This window comes from Rhineura floridana, chromosome 2 (genome assembly GCF_030035675.1).
Source record: "Rhineura floridana isolate rRhiFlo1 chromosome 2, rRhiFlo1.hap2, whole genome shotgun sequence".
Classification (NCBI taxonomy): domain Eukaryota; kingdom Metazoa; phylum Chordata; class Lepidosauria; order Squamata; family Rhineuridae; genus Rhineura; species Rhineura floridana.
In genome coordinates, this window is record NC_084481.1 from 114,638,947 (window position 1) to 114,658,739 (window position 19,793).

Genomic DNA, 19,793 nt, shown 5'->3' on the forward strand with positions numbered 1-19,793 from the left:
GAAACTTTCTCCCCCTCTTTTTTCAGAAAAGATACAGTTTGGCAGTAGGCCCTCCCAAGAAGGATCCAAAAGTAAAAGGCGTTCAATCAGCAGCTGTACGAGCTTTCCTCAAGCGGCAAGAAGAGGAACAAAAGAGAAAAGGTATATTTTAAAAGTATCTGACAGCATTTTCAGCTATTTTTGAGGGTAACTGTTTTCTGCTTTCTAATATTTTTATCATGGTTCCCTTATTTTGGATGTGTGCTGGGTTCTAGAATCCCATGAAAGCAGCAAAAGTTGGCTCAGGGGTTTTTCTATCTCAGTTCCACATTTAGTGTACTGTACCTAGAAATTATGAGCCTCGCAGAGATTGATACATAGTTCTAACATCCTATTCTTTTAAAATAAGTTATCTATTTTTTAAAAAGCTGCTTATATTCACTAGCCCTTGCAGAATTTTATAATTTCAATATATCCAAGATTTTTCAAGCATAAAAGAACCATTCTATACGTAAACTTTGCTTCTTTACAGTTCTTGAAGAAAAGAGAAGAAAAGAAGGACTTCTAGCTAAGCGTGTGGAACTGAAACATGACCGAAAAGCAAGAGCTATGGCTTCCCGGACGAAGGACAATTTCCGTGGCTATAATGGCATTCCTGTTGAAGAGAAGCCTAAAAAGAGGCAAGGTCGTGAAAGCAGAAGCACAGAAGGAGATGAATGCATGACAGGTGATGAAATGGAGCAATTTGAATATAATGAGACAGAATCTGAGCATGAATTGGAAGAGTATGAAGACAAGCCATGCAAAACATTGGTGAATCCAAAGGCGCCTCCCAAAGGCGCACCACCGACAATGAATTTTAGAGAGCTTTTAAAGCTGGCTGAAAAAAAACAGTATGAACCAGTTGAAATAAAAGTTGTGAAAAAGACAGAGGAAAGGCCCATGACAGCAGAAGAACTGAGAGAGCGAGAGTACTTAGAGCGCAGAAAGAAAAAAGGGGTTATACTGAAAGAGAAAAAAGTGGAAAAAGAAACAAAACATGTAACCACATCAGGTTCTTCCAAAAAAGAATTTTCACAGAAGGTGCTTGTAAATGCTAAACCCCTTAAGCATTCAACAAATAAGCATTCCTTATCTAAAGGAAGCATTTCCTCACAAAGTGATACTGATAAGAAATCAAAAGGACCATCATTAAATGAAAAGCATTCAAAGTTGTCATCTTCTAAACCCAACCACAATGAGAAAGCAAAACCTGCACACAAGGGACCTTTAAAAATTGCATCTAACTGCAGTCATATTAAATCAGCCTCTAATGGGGGTGGAAAATCTGGATCTAACTCCCATGCTCCAGTCTTGAAAACAGCTACAAATGGAACTCTTAGACAACCATCTGCTAAAGAAACTAGTCTGAAAAAAGCTACTAGCCATTCAAAACCATCCAGTGTGGCTTCTGCCCAACATGAAGGTGTTAAAAATCCCAGGTCCAAGCCTACAAGTAGCAATTCAGGCACAGGAGGACCTCTTCCACGAGCAAAGAGCAGTTTGAGTACAGGTCCAGGTCGGCCAAGCAGCAGTTTGATTGTTGGACGTGGGTCACAAGGCAATAGTTCAGGCATGGGGCCTGGGCGATTAGGAAGCAGCTCAGGATCAGGGCAACGAAGCAGCAGCTCAAGTGTAGGACCTGGCCAGCCAGGCAGCAGCTTAGGCATAGGATCTAGCAGTTCAGGACCAATGCGTTCCGGAAGTAGTCAAAATATAGGACCTGGCCGGCCAAGTAGCGGTCTAAATACTGGGCTGGCAAGAGGTAGCAACTCAGGATTGGGACCAGGCCGGCCAAGCAGTATTTCTGTTGGAATTCTAAAACCAAAGTGCACAGTTGTATCAGAAACAATCTCATCTAAAAATCTTGTACCAAGGCAAGGTAGCAGCCAGATGAATGGAATGAGACCATTTCCTCATCAAAGATCTGGGATTCCGCCACCAGGTATCTTTAAAGTTTTGGTGTTTAAATAGGTTGATAAGTATTCCTTGTTTCATTCATGCATTTGTTGTTTCACTGCAGCTGTTTGAAGTTGTAGTTGCAAATAATAAGAATAGTTCAATGATTCCATTCTTAAACACAACTTTGTTAATGTCTTTGAAAAAAACATATTTTTACATATTTCTTGATCCTGCATGTTTACTTGAATGTGAGTTCTACTGAGTTCAAAGGTAGGAAGCCGTGTAGGATTTCATTTCACGAACTTGATAAAGGAGAAAAGCAAAGCAAAACACAGAATGTATAAATTACTTTGCTCTGTATATTTGATTGCTTTTTGCAAATGTATATGTTGTATAATGTAGGAAACTGAAATGTTGGCGAAACACATGATCTTACTCATTTGTAACTGCAGTGTGAGAGCATGAAAGAGATAATGTTGTTGGTAATCTTTCTGACACATAGAAATCACTCCAGTTGAGAACAGGGTGGGGGTGGGGGAGGAAGTTTTGTTCTCTTAGAGTAATCCTTTGCCTTGCAGGCCAGGAGAGAGGGGGCTTCACTTATATCTTTGCAGCAGTCAGCAGGGACATAACAAAAGTTCTCTTGCATTAGATTAACTGCAACTCCACTGCTTGTGCTTTTCCCCCCATGAAGAAGGGATGCTTAGCCATTGTGGAGAGGAAGATAATGCTGGACTACTGTAGATAACTAATAGGCAAAAAACCTTGCCGTTTAAGAATGTACCTATAGTCCACAGATATTTCTACCAAACTTTAAAAAGCAGGGAAATTGGGCAGCTATAGTGAATGCACCAGGGGAGCAGGAGACCTGACCTCCTCTCTGAGATATTGTACTGCCCTATAAAGTTGTCAAAATGCAAACACCACATGGGTTGGTCTTTCACAGTCCAATCCACTTGCTGTGTAGCTTGGAAGAATTTGGTAACATGTGCCTCTGAGCATATGGTGAGTGGTGGCAACACCTGCCATCTCCAAAGATGGAGAATTATATTTTTGTATGTTTGTTGGTGTTCTTCTTACGTTGCTTCTTTCCTGTGTTACTAATGTTTCTACAAAGAATCGAAACCAGAACATTTTCCCCTCCTTATTCATCCTAGAAATCTGTGTCAAATGTATTTTTATTAATTTCGAAGCCTTTTTATTGGTCATTTGTCATGTGATGGTGAAGACAGCCTTTTGTGTTTTATATTGGAGGTTATGTTCAATTTCTATTTTGGGTGCATTAACAGTTGAATCTGAAGCTGCAGTTTGATGTAAAATCAGACTGATTACAATATGCTGCTACTTTAGCAATGACTCTAGTTGTTGGAAAAAAGAGGATGCATGTTTTCAGCCTGCTATGTTTAAACCACTTTATTTAAGGCAAGGTGTTCACGATCAATTAAAAACATAGAGCACACCTAGAATTTTGCTAGAATATATTTCACCTCCCACTGTTTCATCTTGTGCAAATTGAGACACTTCTGAGGTCCACTGGAGACTATTTTGCAGAAGTCAGTGCCATTATTCCACAATTATGTTTGGAGTTTTTTTAGTGTAAATTTTGCAAAGTGTTGCTGTACTTCACATATTCATAGAAACAAAAGCAAAAGAAAATGATTTCCTATAGAAAACTTCACTAAAATTGCAAAGTAAATCAGACATATTTAAAGTGACCATCTGAACTATATCAACTGTCTTAATAATGTTGCTTCCTCCCGGCTAAAACAACATAAGCACAGGACATATCTTCTTTCTATTCTTTGGGCTGATTGCAGGTGTTGCCACCACTCACCATATGCTCAGAGGCACATGTTACCAAATTCTTCCAAGCTACACAGCAAGTGGATTGGACTGTGAAAGACCAACCCAAATTGTGTTTGCATTCTGACAACTTTGTAGGGCAGTACAATATCTCAGAGAGGAGTTCAGGTCTCCTGCTCCCCTGGTGCATTCACTATAGCTGCCCAATTTCCCTGCTTTTTAAAGTTTGGTAGAAATATCTGTGGACTATAGATACATTCTTAAACTGCAAGGCTTTTTGCCTGTTAGTGAATTTCCCTGCTTTTTAATCCGGGAGGTAAGAAATGGGATCCTGTGCAAGTTTGCTGAGAATGGACTGATCATTTGCATGCTTATTGAGTTAAGTGGGATTTACACACACACACCAGGCAATCATGCTTAGGATAGGTGAAACTGACCACAGGGGATGGGGAAGGGAGGAGGGGGAGGAGGGAGGGGTGGAAAGGCAGAGGGGAGGACTGGGATGGGAGCAGGCAGGAGGGGGAGGGGAGAAGAAGGACAGATGTGGTCGTTTGCATGTTTATTGAGTTCAGTGGGATTTACTCCCGTGCAATCATGCTTAGGATAGGTAAAACTGACTGGGCTGGAGGGGGAAGGGCTGGAGTGGGCAGGGAAGGCGGAAGAAGGAAGAGGGGAGGAAAAAGGGAGAGGAAAGGGGAAGGAGGGAAAAGGTAGGTCTGATCATTTGTATGATTATTGAGTTGAATCGGATATACTCCTATGCAATCATGATTAGGATAGGTAAAACTGACCAGGCTGGGCCTGCCAACCAAGACGTCTTCTGTATCTTTCACAGTTGGGCAGGGGGAAGGGACAATTCTACCTTGTGGTTTTTCACATTACAGTGTTGCAAGAACACCTGCACTTGGCTGACTTTCTCTTCTCCTAAAGATACAGGATCAGTCTCAGGCCCTGAACCTGGCAACCCTACCTCCCACCCAAATTTAAAACAAAGCTGTCCCTGGCCACATCCACACCAGGCCTCTATTACACTTTGGACAATCGTTATTTATTTATCTATTTATTTAGTGTATTTATATACCGCCCCATAGCCGAAGCTCTCTGGGTGGTTTACAATAACTAAAAACATTAAAAACAAATACACAAATTTAAAAACACATCTTTTAAAAACAATTTAAAACAATTTATCATGGCTTCTCTCAAAGCCATGGCTCAAAGCCAATCATGGCTTGTCTCAAAGAATCCTGGGAAGTGTAGTTAGTGAAGGGTGCTGAGAGTTGCTAGGAGACGCCCTGTTTCTCTCACAGACCTTTAATCAGAGTGGCTGACTGTTAAACCATTCTCTCAGGGGAATAGGAGTCTCCTCTCAGCACCGTTCACAAACTACACTTCCCATGATTCTTTGAGGGAAGTCATGACTGTCTCAAGTGAAATCAAGTCTGGTGTGGGTGTGGCCCTCTGATTAGCCAAGCCCAGCAGCTGTGAGGCTTTTAGAACACTGACTGTTGGTTCTTACTGAGCATGCCCCGCATTATAATAGGCTTCCAGCCAAAATTTCTTAAATTAATTAAAAATCAACCAGGCATTTTTTTTAACTTTTAAACTGCAGTAGATGAAGGTCACAGTATGGGGCAAGGTCAGTATTAGGATTACAGGTCCTCTGTGAACATGGCTGATTTTTAATGAATTTCAACAGATTATGAGAACTCGCAGAAAAAAGTCCAAAAAGGCTCTGAGTTTCTTTCTCTCTTTTTAGACTTTGAACTCTCGATTCTCTCTGACTGTTTTGTGTATCGCCATGAAAATTGACAGGGTTGTTAAGCAAGCGTTTCTGAGTTCAGAACTATAAGCTTTGTAAGGTTTTGTTTTGAAATGAGCTTATGGGAAGCCTCAGAATGGCATGGGGGGATATTTTCCATTTAACATTGCGGAATGTGAAAAATCCCCGCTGACTGTAGTATACAGCCACTCTCATGGCTGTATAAACAGCCACTCTCGTGGCTGTATAATACATAGATAATGTTTTGCTCCTAAGCACCAAGTATCCTTCACATGACTGGCATTGCCCTACGTTTCCAGCAGGGAAATTTATGAAAGAATGGGGTGATATTTAAACTGTCTTTGAGATTATACTTGGTGTGGAGAAAGTGGATGGGGGAGAAGTTTTTCTCCCTCATAATACAACAACTTGGGGACTATCCAACTAAGCCAAATATTGGAAGATTCAGGACAGGCAAAAGAACTTCTTCACACAGCACATAGTTAAAATGTGGAATTGATTTCCACAAGATGTAATGATAGCCACCAACTTAGCTTTAAAAGTGGATTAGACAAATTCATGGAGGATAAGGCTTTCAGTTACTAGCCACAATGGCTATGCTGTTTCCTCTATCAGAGGCAGTATGTCTCTGAATCCCAGTTGCTGGGAATCAAAGTGAGGAGAGTGCTGTTGCACTCGGGTCCTGCTTGTGTACTTATCTGGTTGGTCACCATGAGAACAGGATGCTGGACTAGATGGGCCTTTGACCTGATCCAGCTGGGTGGTTCTCATGTCTTGTAATTCACAGATACATAATAATGACTGAAAGAAGAGGCCTGGTAAACACAACCTATAAACCATGCTTATTATGAGGAGGACTTTAGATTTGTATTCAAAGAGTAGATTCATTGTGTTGATTCAATACTCCCATGCTTTTGACAAGCATTTTTTCTTGCAAAGCTCTTTACAGTGATCCAACTAAATTTGTTGTTTAAATGCTTCATAGCAGAGCTGGCTAACTGGTGGGCCTTCAGATGATGTGGAACTCCCATCAGCCCCAGCCAGCTTGGTGAGTAGTAAGGGAGGATGGGTGTTGTAGTCCAGCAATATCTGGAGGGTCAAAGGTTAGCCACCTCTGCTTTACAGCCACAGCTGCACGGAATTTAACATGTGTAAATAATGTATTAGCTAATGAAAGGTAAGTGCAGCATAAAAACTTGGTTGCAGCTGGCTTGTGAATATGTTTTACATATCTAAATCTTTCTCCTTAGGTTTTCCAAGACCTTCTCTTCCACCTATTACTTCTAAAAGGCAATTTGAAGATGATGATGATGATGAATATGATTCTGAAATGGAAGACTTCATAGATGATGAAGGAGAGTCCCAGGAAGAAATCTCTAAGCATATTAAAGAGATATTTGGCTATGATCGGAATAGGTGACAAAATCAAATTTTGCATGATTTTCATACCATTGGATAGTTATGACAGTGTCAATGACATTTATGTAAAGTGCAGAAAAATATAAGTGGAAATATTTTTAAGAGGAAAAAGTGCAGGAGTTTTTCCCTGATGCTGTGTCCCTGATCATTTTTCCTGCATGAGCACCTTTGAAATTTATCAAGGGTTTTTCAAGAAAATGTGTTTGGGCAAAAGTTCTCAATGGTTTGTGTCTATTACAATCAACTATAAAATATGTGAACAAATGCACTTTCTCAAAAAACACAAGTCAGATAGCTGAGTCTCGGAAGAAAATGGCTGATAATACTGCTACGTGTAACCTGTTTGTTTACTGGCATTTGTCATAGTGTGTGATTACTGAGACTTTTCCCGCCGCTGAATGAAACCAGTGTGGTGGAGCCTTGTAATAATAAAATTACGTGAAACATATTTCTGTTTTATTAAAATATATATACAATTCTGGTTCTGAAACATGCAATTATATATTGTAACTGAGAATATTGCATTTAACTTGTTGCTGCTTTCAGGTATAAAAATGAAAGCGATTTTGCCTTACGTTACATGGAAAGCACCTGGAAAGAGCAACAGAAAGAGGAAGCCAAGAGGTAAACATTAGGATTGAATTTATTCAATTTACGCCTTCACATTTTTAGTCAAGGATCAAAAAGGAGCAGTTCAGTTAATGCGATTCCAAATAACGATTAATTGTAAATCATAGTAAGCAAAATGAGCAGAATTGTTGAAGCATGTATGTAGATAGAGATTGGTAGGGTTTTGGTATAAGATAGTTCTTCGGTGTCTTTTTTTATAGCTGCACAATAGTCTCCAGAAATTAAAATTGCCCTATGGACATGTGCAGGCTCAGTCTGATGGTGTGGTAAAAGTTGTTGAACCTGTGAAGGAATTTCACAAGGGCTTCCTGCATTTGGGCCCATATCAAGTAGATGCCATCAGTGTGCCTCAGGTAAAGAAGAAGCTTTGGGGGGCAGAAGCTGAGGAAATGTTCTAAAGTCAGCCGTGAATATACTGTGGAGCTGTGCAAGTTCTCATGGCAGTGCCATTGACCTGAAGAAAGAAGTTCTCTGTAAATCTTGAAATAATTACGGGTGAGGACATAGTGGCACGCTGGGTGGTAAGATGTGCTGTAGCATCAACCGGGATAATATTCCTGATGGATTCTAATCCATCTTCCTGGAGGCTGTAGGTATATATAGCCTCAGCATCTATGCTTGCCAGGATGATATTTTCTGGGATATTGTTAAAGATGGTAGCTTCCTTAGAAAGTCAGTGATCTCCTGAAAATAACTTTGAATACCAGTGGCATAAGGGCTGAAGATGGTATCCATATAGCCTTGGACACTTTCTTGCTGATCTGAAAGAAATTGTTCTCCAACAATGGAATTTCAAAGCAAGACTCCATCGTGAAATACATGAAGTTGTACTAGTAACTAAATGTGGTTCTATTTGCTTGGGTCCAAATAGAGACCATGGTTTCCTGTCCGATTACAAGTGTTGATTTACTCAATCAAGCTAAGATGATTGTGTGGTCCAATTACTGCTGTTGTAAATTGTCATTGTGCTTATTTTGCTTATATTGAGATTGTAATTCTTTCATTGCCATCTTAACTACTTTTTACAATTTTTCCTTTTACAACACCAATTTTTCCCTTTATAACACCCATGAACGGTCTTTAAGCTGCTACAAGACACTTTGTGGTTTTGCTGCAACAAGCTTACATAGCTATCCCTCTGGAAGTTTACCTCTCTAGCCACACATAGGATCCTCTGGAGGTTTTCTTGACTCTTGTAGCACCTTCAAAGTAGCATATGAATACAGTAGGGCCCCACTCATGTGGCGGGTTACGTTCCAGATGCCTGCCGAAAAGCGGAACTCCTTCAATAAAATGGTGCCCGACACCTGAAAAACGCCGTAAAAGTGGAACAAGCGCCTTATGAGTGGGGCCTTACTCTAATTTTAGCCACCATATTAGTGGAATGCCGAAAAGCAGGGCCCTGCTGTACAGATTTTGACTACCTTAGCTCCTTACATTTATGCTCTTTGTTGGGAAATATCATTATCCTTCCGGTCATTTCTCCTGCTCAAGCAACAGTAATTACAATTAACCAGTGTTTTTGAGATATATTTTCATAACATGCTTTTTGTAATGGGTAAGTTTGCAATTAGTACGAGACATCTCCTCATGTTATGTGAGCCCCACCCCCTTTTATTTTATTGTTCCCAGACAATCTGACTGCAGCATATTCCAGTGCTGTTCCATCCCTAGAAATGTAAGACAGTTCCTAAGATGGCTCCTTTTAGAAAATGTCAGAAACCTAGTTCAGATTCTTGCGTGTTGTCTGATGATGGGAGATTGGTGGGTTATGTCAGATTTATCCTGGTTGGGATTTTTGTGTGTGATCCAACGTGTTGTTTTTAATTATCTTCAAATTTTAATGTGACTGAATCTTTATTCTGCAGCTTGAGACTTGGAATGCAAGAAGACTTAGAAGAGCAGAGACGTGAAGAAGAGGAATTGAAACGAAAGAAGCAGGCAAAGAAGCTGAGAACACATTAATCAATTTGCCATAGCTCTGCTTCTCTGTTCTTCCATTTTCCCCCATTCTTGTTCCAAATTTCAGCTTTAATTTTCCTTTGCATATGAAAGGGTAAAAAACTGAGTAGAAAATGGAAATGTAGAAATATGGTTCTTTAATTTGACCCTCAAATGCTTATTTTAATACTTGCCAAGGTTTCTCTTCTTTATAAAATAAATGCACTAATTGAAAAGAATATAGATGGAATTAAAGTGGAAATAAATGTTACTATTGCCTAAAGTAGTTTAAGGATGCAAGCAGACTGACTGACTATGCACTGGCTTGCAGAAAGTGAGCCTACACACCAGTATGCTAGTCTGCTGTCTTCATTTTACTTAAAAATGGAATAATGTTGTTCATGTTCTCTTTTAAAAGATAGTTGTGTCCTGAGTCAAGATTCTTAAATGTAACTTTCTGTTCAGATCAAGCACAGATGGGGGGGGGAATAGCCGATGTTCTTGAAGTTGAAAGCAATATTAACCTGTCCTGTGATTCCTGTTTGGAGAAGATTATCTGAAAAAGTAACATTATAATGAAAAATCATGAGAATTGACTTCACAAACTAATAGACTGAACCTATCCCCGGGAAGTAGCTTTTGTGGAATAAACAGCCAGCAGTGTCTAGCTTGAGGGAAAGAGGCAGCATCATGATACTTGACTATGTGAATCTCATCCTCCTGTCTTGCGAAGCTAACTTGCTGATTCTAGTGATACAGTGCTGTTTCTCTGGCTTGTTGTAGAGCCTAGGGAAATTATGTCTACTCCCACGTGCATTGGTTTGTCTTTTTCTTCCTTGAGCTGACGCTGAGAGTCAGTCCAATGCCTGACTGCTGTGCAGAAGATTGAATTGGACTATTTTGGTCATTCAGAAATTATTTCAATAAGAAATGGGACCAAATAATTAGTTTGCCTCTTAGGACTGAACTTTATTGCCGAAAATAATAAAAAATTATCCTGGGAAATGCAATTCACAATGTTTTATATATCATTTCTATGACTTTGGCTTAACTACATTTTAGGAATATTTTTAGAATATATACATTTACTCCAATTTTTTCAGTCTCCAGGTTTTGATTGTTCATGTTGTATAACAACTCCAAAGCCTACCAGTGTATATTACAACTAGATTTTTCCAGCACAGACACCAGTTCAATCTATATTCCTCTGATTGTAGACATCTTTATAGTTATTCTCAATCATTGCTTAATAAAACAGCTGAATAGAATCCCAGCAGAGAAACTTTATCAAGAGGTCATTTTTTTCTGTTTTTGAAACTTCGGATACATACTGATTTCAAGTTACGCACTGCAAAAATAACAAAGTTGCCCATAGTCATTGTGTGTTGCATGCAGTATCTGTTTATTCCATTTTACAGAATTGTGCTCTGGGAATTCAGCCTCATGTTTCATGTTTATTCCTCTAGTACCCATGATGTGCTGTCAGCAAAAACCACAGTTATATTTGCTAAAAACTGCATCAAGTCAGGCCTGTAAAAATCTTAATAAGTATCGGGAATGAAGGAATTTTCATTCAGGCATCAAAATGGCAAGAAGTGGGGGAAATTGGAGGAAGTAGAGTTTCATCAGGACAGTTAATGTAAAGAAAACAGGAGAAAGAACCTTTGGTTATAAAATCCTTCAGCCTTTTTTTAGTTCAGTCAGGTGGTGTTTGCTGAAATGAAACAGGTGGGCAATTGCTACAATTAGCATAGGAACTCTAACTTAAAAGTTTACTGTGATCACTAGTGTAATTTTCCCCAGAATTGTCTATTTTGCATCTTGCATACGAGTCCTACAGAGGCACCCATTTGTCTTTTTATTTATTCAAGACAATGACTGTTGGAAACATGACCAAGTTGCTGTTCATTTTATAATTATTCTAATGTGAGAGTATCTAAATCATCAGCTCAGATATAGTCCTCAGCAGGTCTTGGAAATAATAAAAAAATTGTAATACCAAAACTCGTAACAGGAATCTTTATAACTCACATGCATGTTTTAACCACTTCTTGTAAGTTCTATTCAAGACTGTATTCTGAAACATCTCAGTGTTACTTCTCTTGTAGAAGATAACAACCTGTAGTGCCAATCTTCTTCACTCTACTACTGTAAAACTTTCAAAATATACATTTGCCATGAACACCAGAATAATCATTTATTCTAAAAGTAGTCTCCCATAATTGTATTCTCTTTTCAGATGATGTGCTGTTTAACATGTCTCTTTGCATTCTATGCATGTGGTAGGAAAAACATTCCTCCCATCACTTTTCTTATTTCTTCCCCTTATATAAAAAAATGACTATCTGAATGATTCATTAGTCAAGTAGAATACTCAACATTTCTCCCAAGGTATATAAAGCATTGATGGAAGGCGGGGGATGGAATATATTCCTTTCTTGGGTGTTGGACTTTGATAGTAACTTAATAGATTGCACTAGCAAAACTCTAGTCTCAGTTGCTGATTCAGTTAAGTTGTTGGAAGATGTGCCTTTTAAAACATATTTTACTCTTTCCATGAATGTAGGATGAAGAGTTCGTTCTGCTGTCACTTTGTTGAAGTTTGTTAATGTGAAATGTAGTTTTTTACAAAGCCCTGCCAGGTCTTGCTTTGCACCACTAGGGTAGTTAGTATTTATTGATATTACTAAGTGAAACTTAAGGGCACTTTGTATTTAATTAAAACTTCATTTTGAAATTGCCTTCTATCTATTTTATTAAAGCTGTACTTACACTTTTTACAACAGTATCTGTCAGAGGCTAGGACAGCATGACAGGAAAGTCCAAGTGAAAACTTTGATCTGTTCATTAAAGTAGAACTCTTTAAAAACGCATGAAACCTTATTTTTTTATAAGCCCCCATTTTTTATCTAGCATAATTAGTTTTTATTTGGCTTTGGCTTTTTGTGACTTTAATTACTCCATTTCTACATATATAGCAGGAGACCAAAACTCTGGAAAGAAAATACAGTCTTGAAGAGACTAGTAAATAAATTGTGATGACTATGTTAGATTTCTATTTTTAACTTTTTGAGTCAGAGTGATACAATCAAGTGTTAGCATATAACTGAGGATGCTTCTAGAATCTGTTTTGTTTTTGTGAAGCTCATTGTGTTTAACACAATGTGACAAATCAGGTAAAAACTGTTAGCGTTACTGTTTTTTCCAGTGCTGTCAGAGTGTATGCTTTTGCACATTCATAGTGCGGTCTGAAGCAAGTTATGTATATAATAAATTGTAGGCATTAAACATTTTATTGAATTTTTCACTGGTTTGCTCTAATTTGTAGGAGACTTTATATCCTAGTGTTCCTTCCACAGGACTCCTTGGAAAATAATGTTTGATCTGTAGTGTTTGGGCTTTCATTCCATTTATTAAGTGTCTGAGCTATGCAGAAACTGCTTGAATTTATTGTGTCATATTATGAACAGAGTACCTAAATAGCAGATCTACTACAAAAAGTTTTAATTCGATGACTAGGATGCAGTTCCTGATTACTTTGAGTGGTATTCAACTAAATAATAGGGCTAGCACAACGGGACTTCCCCCTTCCTCCCCCCACACGCACCCTGGGCTGTCTCCAAATCTGTTCTGGAGGGTTGGGGAAATTCTTGGAACAGACTGAGGGAACACATGGGGGGAGAAGTCCTGTTGCCCTACTGCTAATCCTTGTGCTAATGCAAGATGTTGCTGAACTACTTCCATCAGCTCCAATAAGCAAGGCCCAATGGCCAGGGATGATGGGAGTTGTAGTTCAGCAACATCTGGAGAGCCAAAGGTTCCCCACATCTGCAGTAGCACTATTTAGTTGAATACTGCCCCATGTCAGCATTATGGACTAATATTGACTGAGTTAACTGCAAATGTGCTTCTATACTCCTAAGACCTCCCTTCAGTTTGATTCAGAGCCGTTAATAAGCTGTCACTGAGTATGGTTGATCAGTCAGCTGTGGATCCCCCTAAGATTGTGTGCAGACTGCGTTTTACAAACTTTTCAACAAGAACATTATGGGAGACCTTGTCAAACACTTTGTTGAAATCAAGATATACTGTGTCCATAGTGTTCCCATGCTTTACCAGACTAATGACTCTATCCAAATGATATGAGTGGTCTGGCATGACTTATTCTTGATAAACTTATACTGTCTTTAAACCCATGTGTTCTCTAGCCATCTCTTTGCCTATCCTTTCTATGTCATCTGTTCTACTTTTCCCAGGTTGAACATTTCCCCTTTGTTAAGTGTACCAGCCCTACATTATGGATTAGAAATGCCTTAAGCTAAAACAACTCTTTAAAATGTTTTCTGGTCTTTATGTGCCTAAAGACTTAATTATGGACTACAGAGTTTGAAATCTTCAGAACTCCCTTGTTTCCATTAAATAGCTTGAGGACTACAGCCTAGTGGCTTGATCCTAAACTAATACAAATGGAAAGAAGTGCCTTTGGAATTGGCAGAGAAAGATGGGGTGGCCTTAGCTCTGCCCATTTTTGGCTCTAGACTTTTCCTGTGGGCCAATGGACTTTCATATACAAAAGGTTCCACCAACCCACAGTGCCTCCGTCTTGCTAGGATTCAGACTCAGTTTATTGGCCCTCATTTAGCCCACGGCCGAGTCCAGGCAGCGGTGTAGGGCTTGCATGGCCTCTCCCGATTCAGATGTTACAGAGAAATAGAGCTAGGTATCATTAGCATACTGCTGACACCTCGCCCCAAATCTCCCGATGACCTCTCCCAAGGGCTTCATATAGATGTTAAACAGCATGGGGGACAAGATGGTACCCTCAGGCACCCCACAGCACAACTGCCAGGGGGCTGAAAGACAGTCACCCAACACTATTCTCTGAGAGTAACCACCTCCCAGAACCTGCCCTGCCACCAACTAAGGGAACCTCACTCAAGCAAACATTTTCCCCTGAGATGCCCAAAATTTAAAATACTGCAAATGCAGCACAATAGCCAGAGAGGGTGGTGGAGGCCACTTTGTGTGCCAAGTGCAAGCACAGTATTCACACACACACGTCATCTTTCACTTCCACAGTTCTTTATCTCCATTCTGCTGCTGCCTCCTCCTTTATCCATGTTCTTGCCCTCTGGCTCCTTTTTTCCTCCACTCCATTCTTCACCACCACCATCCATTTTTTTAAACAATTGTTTTCTACACTCCACCCTGGCTCACTCTCCACCTCCTCCCTCGTCGCCTCCTACACACCCACAGCGCATGAGGGAAGAGTGACGCTGCACAGAAGCCCACTTTGAGACACATCATTTTCATCCACAAAGCAGAGGAGTAGACTTCCCCTGCTTCCCTCCCAAGTAATGCCCAAAAGTAATGCTGGAAACATTACAATTACTCCACAAAAGTAATAAAATTACTCCTAAGGAATTACCCACTCGTTCCTCGAAAAAGTAATGAATTACATGCAATTCGTTACTTGTAACTAATCACTTCCAAGCTCTGGTCTAGATAGTCCGATTCATCCAGGAAAACTTGGAGCTCAGCAGCCACTACCTTCTCAATCACCTTGCCCCAAAAGGGGAGATTAGAGACTTGGCGGAAGTTGTTAAGATCCGCAGGGTCTAATGAAGGCTTCTTTAATAAAGGTCTCATCACAGCCTCCTTCAACAATGTTGGCATAGAACCTTCCCTTAGGGAGGCGTTAATTAAATATGCCAACCAGTCAGCCTGTTGTGCCCCGGCGCAAGGGGAGTTAGATGAGGGCGAGGAGTCAGATGAGGACAAGGTCCCCAGGGACGTTGAAGGAAGGGGGAGCACTATCAGCCCACAGACTTCTTTGGCTAGCCCTCCCATCGAGGCAGATTCCGCTCTGCCTTTGAGCTCCCTGCCTGAGCTGTTGGGAAGCGACCCCTTTCGCATGCCAACCCCACCCACCCAGGAATCCCTGCCTGGCACTTCAAATGCTTTCCCACTCCCTGAAGCCGAGCCGTCACCTAGCGAAGCCCCGCTGTCAGATGGGCCGTCGGAGGCTCACCCCCCACACCCCATGTGAGATGGTGCAAGAAGAGGGACTTTAAGAGGGTGGAACTTTGGAGGTGCTGGTGTTTATGGGGAAGACCTTCCCTTCTTAAGCAGGTGCCCATCCAGACTCTAGTGCTGAGTCAACTCTCCCCACATGCTGCAGAGACTGTTTAAATAGCTTAGCTAGGGAAAGTAGTGAGCCAGAGTAGACAGGTTTGTGAAGTGCACTGCTTTGGATGTAACCATCACACTAATAAAACGATAATTAAATCAAGCCTCGCCTACGTCTCGTGTCTTGGGCTCTGGGCAGGACACAGCGTCTCCCAGTCTGGCAGATTTTATTAACCAGGATGGGTAAGGGTCAAGAGAACAAGTAGTGGCCCTGTCCTGTCCACATCCTCAGGATCTACAAGCTGAAAAGTATCCATAGAAAAATGACCAGAGGAAGCCTCGGGGACATCTGGCACAACTGTAGTTAATGAGGAGTCCAAGTCAGTCCAAATGCGGGCAATTTAATCTGCAAAGTGCCTCGCAAACATGTCACAACGAGCCTATTATTTTGTAGTGCCCATGAGTTTATTTAGATTTCTAAATGTACTCCTCAGTCCCAAAAGATTGAGGACCCCTGTTCAAAACAGTAGCAACTAGATACTGTATATAGGCAGGTACAAGATGCCTTCTCTCAGCTTGGGGTAGCATATTTGCCTCACTGTAGAAAAAGTTTCACACAAGAGATATTGGCAATTTACTGGAATTTAATGACAGACTGATGACTAAGGAAATGAATAAGCAACATGCCTTATTCTCTGGGCAAGTTCAGTTGGCAGCTCTTTTTAACTATTCTAAATGGAAGTTTTTGCTATTATAATAAGCTTTCATTCCCCCCCCCATCAGTTGCTACTCATGCTTCTGGTATATGGTACTGATGGAAACAGAGAAATTGACACCTTTCATGAATTGTTCTGTGAAAAATTCAGAACTCCAAACCTCTGAATTGGTTGGATTAGAGGTGTGAAGGCCCAGGAAGAAACCTGGAAAAATTGGGGAGAAACTAGGGTTTTCCATTCCTTCACCCATATTTTTCTCAGTTTCTTTCCAGGTCTTCACATCTCTAGGCTGGATGTATTACTCTAACTTGTTCTATGTGTATATCTGTATACTCCTGTGTGCGCTAGGACATTGGACAGATCACAGTGTGTTCTGAGATGGGTCACAACAGCGGCACTACCACCATACAAATACAGGGTAAAAATTAAGAAATGGGTCCCCAAATGCATGTTTCGGTTACAGGTAGGGCCTGGGTTTGAAAAGGTTGACTGCTCCTCTAAAGAACTACATATTTGCTGAAATCTGGAAAATCTGCAATTATTCCTGTAAATTTTTTAAAGGATATTCAGCCTCCAACCCAGCAAAGAAATAGTAATACTACTTAATGCTATTTGGACTCCCATTCGCCTCTCTGCTGAATCCTGTAACTTCAGGATGTGAGACCTGAAAAATCCAGCAGAGCAGAGAAAGGGAGCAGTGAAGTGGCAGAACTTACTTCCTAGAGCAACCTTGGTGAGCATTCCCTTGGTGAGCTGCCTTGGGGATTGCAGCTTCTAGACTAATGTCTGGAACAGAGAGGATATCCTTGATTCTGGCAGGGAGTGGGGTGACACCAAAGGAAAATATTTCCCTTTGGGGGTTGAATGAGGCTGTGAGTGCCATGCCATCCCAATATGAAAATGATAGAAAAATTATTAAGATGGCTAATAACATCTTAGTGAATTTTTGGGTAAGAGGCAGGAGTATATCACTGGTTTATTTGAAGGCTGTAGTCTGGTGAGCTGCAGGTGAGAGACAGAGGTATAGTTTGTGACTATAATGGAAGTTTGATGTTATTCTTGGTTTTGCATCTGGGTTTGAACTCTATGGTGGATATTCTGCATACTAATATACATCTTATTATATGATCCTATTCATGGTTACACTAAAATTGTCACTTACACAGCTTTATAGTACCAAACCTCTGAGTATTTATTTGTAAATAAGTGTTGGGTTCATTTAAAGTCCCTGTATGGACCATCCAGAGAATACTAGTTAATCCAGATTGTTTAAACACCTCAAACCCACAAATCCCCAGCTTTGGTCATGGCCTAGCTGATCTCTAGAAGTTACTTTCTCATCCTATGTACAGAAACTATTAGAAGCAGTTAGACAGATGGGAGAGCAAGCTACATTCTAGATAACACATGATTACCATACAGTCACTTACATTATAGATAAGCACTCACAGATATAGGCACATAGATTATTTGAATTCCCTGTTTGGCTGGGGTAAGAACGCCAAAGGAGATTTTAACCCTCATAATGCACCCCAATGTGGTGATTCTGATGTTTCAAATAATTCTTTTTTTTTTCTTAATGGTCCTTGTGATATGTATCCATCTCATATGGCACAGTTACACTGGAAGTCAGCATTGGAGCCTGGGGGCAGAACTGTGAGAGGACTATACGTCTACATTCCAAAGAGGGGGGAGTGATACGGCTTGGCTAACCCCATTTGGTTCGAGTGGAACCCAGGAGGTGCAAGGCCAAGAGCTATAACTCCCACCCCAACACTCACATACCCCGCCTAATGGTATGGCTGGTGATGCGTTCTAGAGGTTTTGTGCATAGAAAAACAAGGGCAGAGTCAAACGCTGTTGCATAAATGTCATCTTATTCCTTGGCGGATATACCCACACACACAGAGAATCCCATTGTTCGTTAGAAATAGTTTTTTTTAGAAGCACGCATGCAGGAATATATATACATACGTAGGGGGTCTTCTTATATTGAGACCCCCCCACTGGCCTGGACTTTACAGGAGACAGGGGCAACCAAAGCAAGGAACACACACTTCACCACATGGATAAGCGGGAGTCCCCTTTTGTTACTTAAGGAGTACGTCTCCTTTGCTTCCTGCAACAGCTTGAAGGAGGTAGAGGGGAGGGGCTTGGTGATAAGCGGTTTAGTAAGGGGTGAGGTCTGTGCGACTAATAAATGTGATACTCCCACTTGGTAACTTGGCCTAGCTGGCATGAGATATTGTCTTATGTGATTATAGTGTTAGTCTTTTTTATTGCTGGATGTTGTTACTTGCAATGTATTCCTAATGTCATTCAGTTAATGTCTATATGCGTGAATAGGTCTCTGAGTTTAGTTTTTAAGGGACCAAAACCAACATTGATGGAAATAGCGTTAAGACCGTTGTGGGAAGCAAAACACGGAAATTCAGCTACCTGAGTGAATAGTTATTCTCTCAGGGCTGAAAGGGGGGACTGTTGGGTTAAAATTTAAGATGTGCCTTAAATATTATAGTTTTGCTTTATACCTTGTCCATATTAACGTGAACAGTGTTAAGATCAGATCCAAAGTGGCCTTTCAATGACTTCTGATATAAAACAACGGTTTATTTCCTTATGACCTGACTTTTACATTCCAGTGGCTCTCTGAATAAAAGCCAGTTTAAGCTGGAAACTTCTTCCCCTTTCTTCTGCTGAATCTCATATCCCAATGTAATGGCTCGCTTATAGTTGCAAAGTGTAACATGATGTAAGCCTTTGAAATGCAAGCCTAGCAATATTGAGGTCGTCGCCTCTCAAGGGGGCGCCCGGTTGCAAGAGAAGCCCATCCCATATCCTTTGTCTCTGGCTGCAGAGTGCTTATCTCAAGGACATGCAAAATATGCAGGCCCAAGTCTGAAAGCATTTCTGATGCTAATGTTCCTCCTCTACACCCCTTCTCCTCCTTCTGCATATCTTTTGGTTACTGTGACAATGTTTTCTTTGAAGTTTGTGACGCTGCTCCCCAATATTGTAACCTCTGGGGTAAAGCTATATATTCTCTGTTCTATCAATAAACAGGGTTCCCATTCTTCAAAGGCTTTTGGGCTTGTGAGTATGGGGTTCCCCTTTGCAAAGGATTATTGTCTGATTACTGGTCTCTGGTAGTGGGTTAAATGCACTCATCTCTGCACCCATCCCGGGTGGATGTGAGCTGAGGTAGACAGAGGCAGCTCGCGTGTTGGGTTTGGACCTAACATAAGGATATCTCATTCTAATGTTCACAACAGCCCTATAAGGAAGGTTAGGCAGAGAGAGAGAGAGAGAGAGAGAGAGAGAGAGAGAGAGACTGTCTCACAGTAGCATATGACTCTATGGAAAATGTGTAAGATTTTAGTCTCCCACTACCACCACTTTTTTGAAGAGGCAATTACAATTCACAGAAGCAATAATTCTGTGGTGAAATTTGTGTT

The 19,793-nt window shown here is 40.6% G+C and overlaps 1 protein-coding gene across 1 annotated transcript in view; it reads left to right on the forward strand.

Annotated features, from left to right (window-relative positions):
- The window catches only part of SPTY2D1 (SPT2 chromatin protein domain containing 1), a 20,048-nt gene extending 7,250 nt beyond the window's left edge, over window positions 1-12,798 (forward strand). The window contains exons 2-6 of the mRNA XM_061610201.1: window positions 27-141; window positions 512-1,963; window positions 6,754-6,919; window positions 7,469-7,546; window positions 9,421-12,798. Coding sequence (XP_061466185.1) covers window positions 27-141; window positions 512-1,963; window positions 6,754-6,919; window positions 7,469-7,546; window positions 9,421-9,517 — 1,908 coding nt within the window. The 3' untranslated portion in view covers window positions 9,518-12,798. The remainder of the gene's footprint in view (window positions 1-26; window positions 142-511; window positions 1,964-6,753; window positions 6,920-7,468; window positions 7,547-9,420) is intronic.
- The last annotated feature ends 6,995 nt before the right edge of the window (window positions 12,799-19,793 follow it).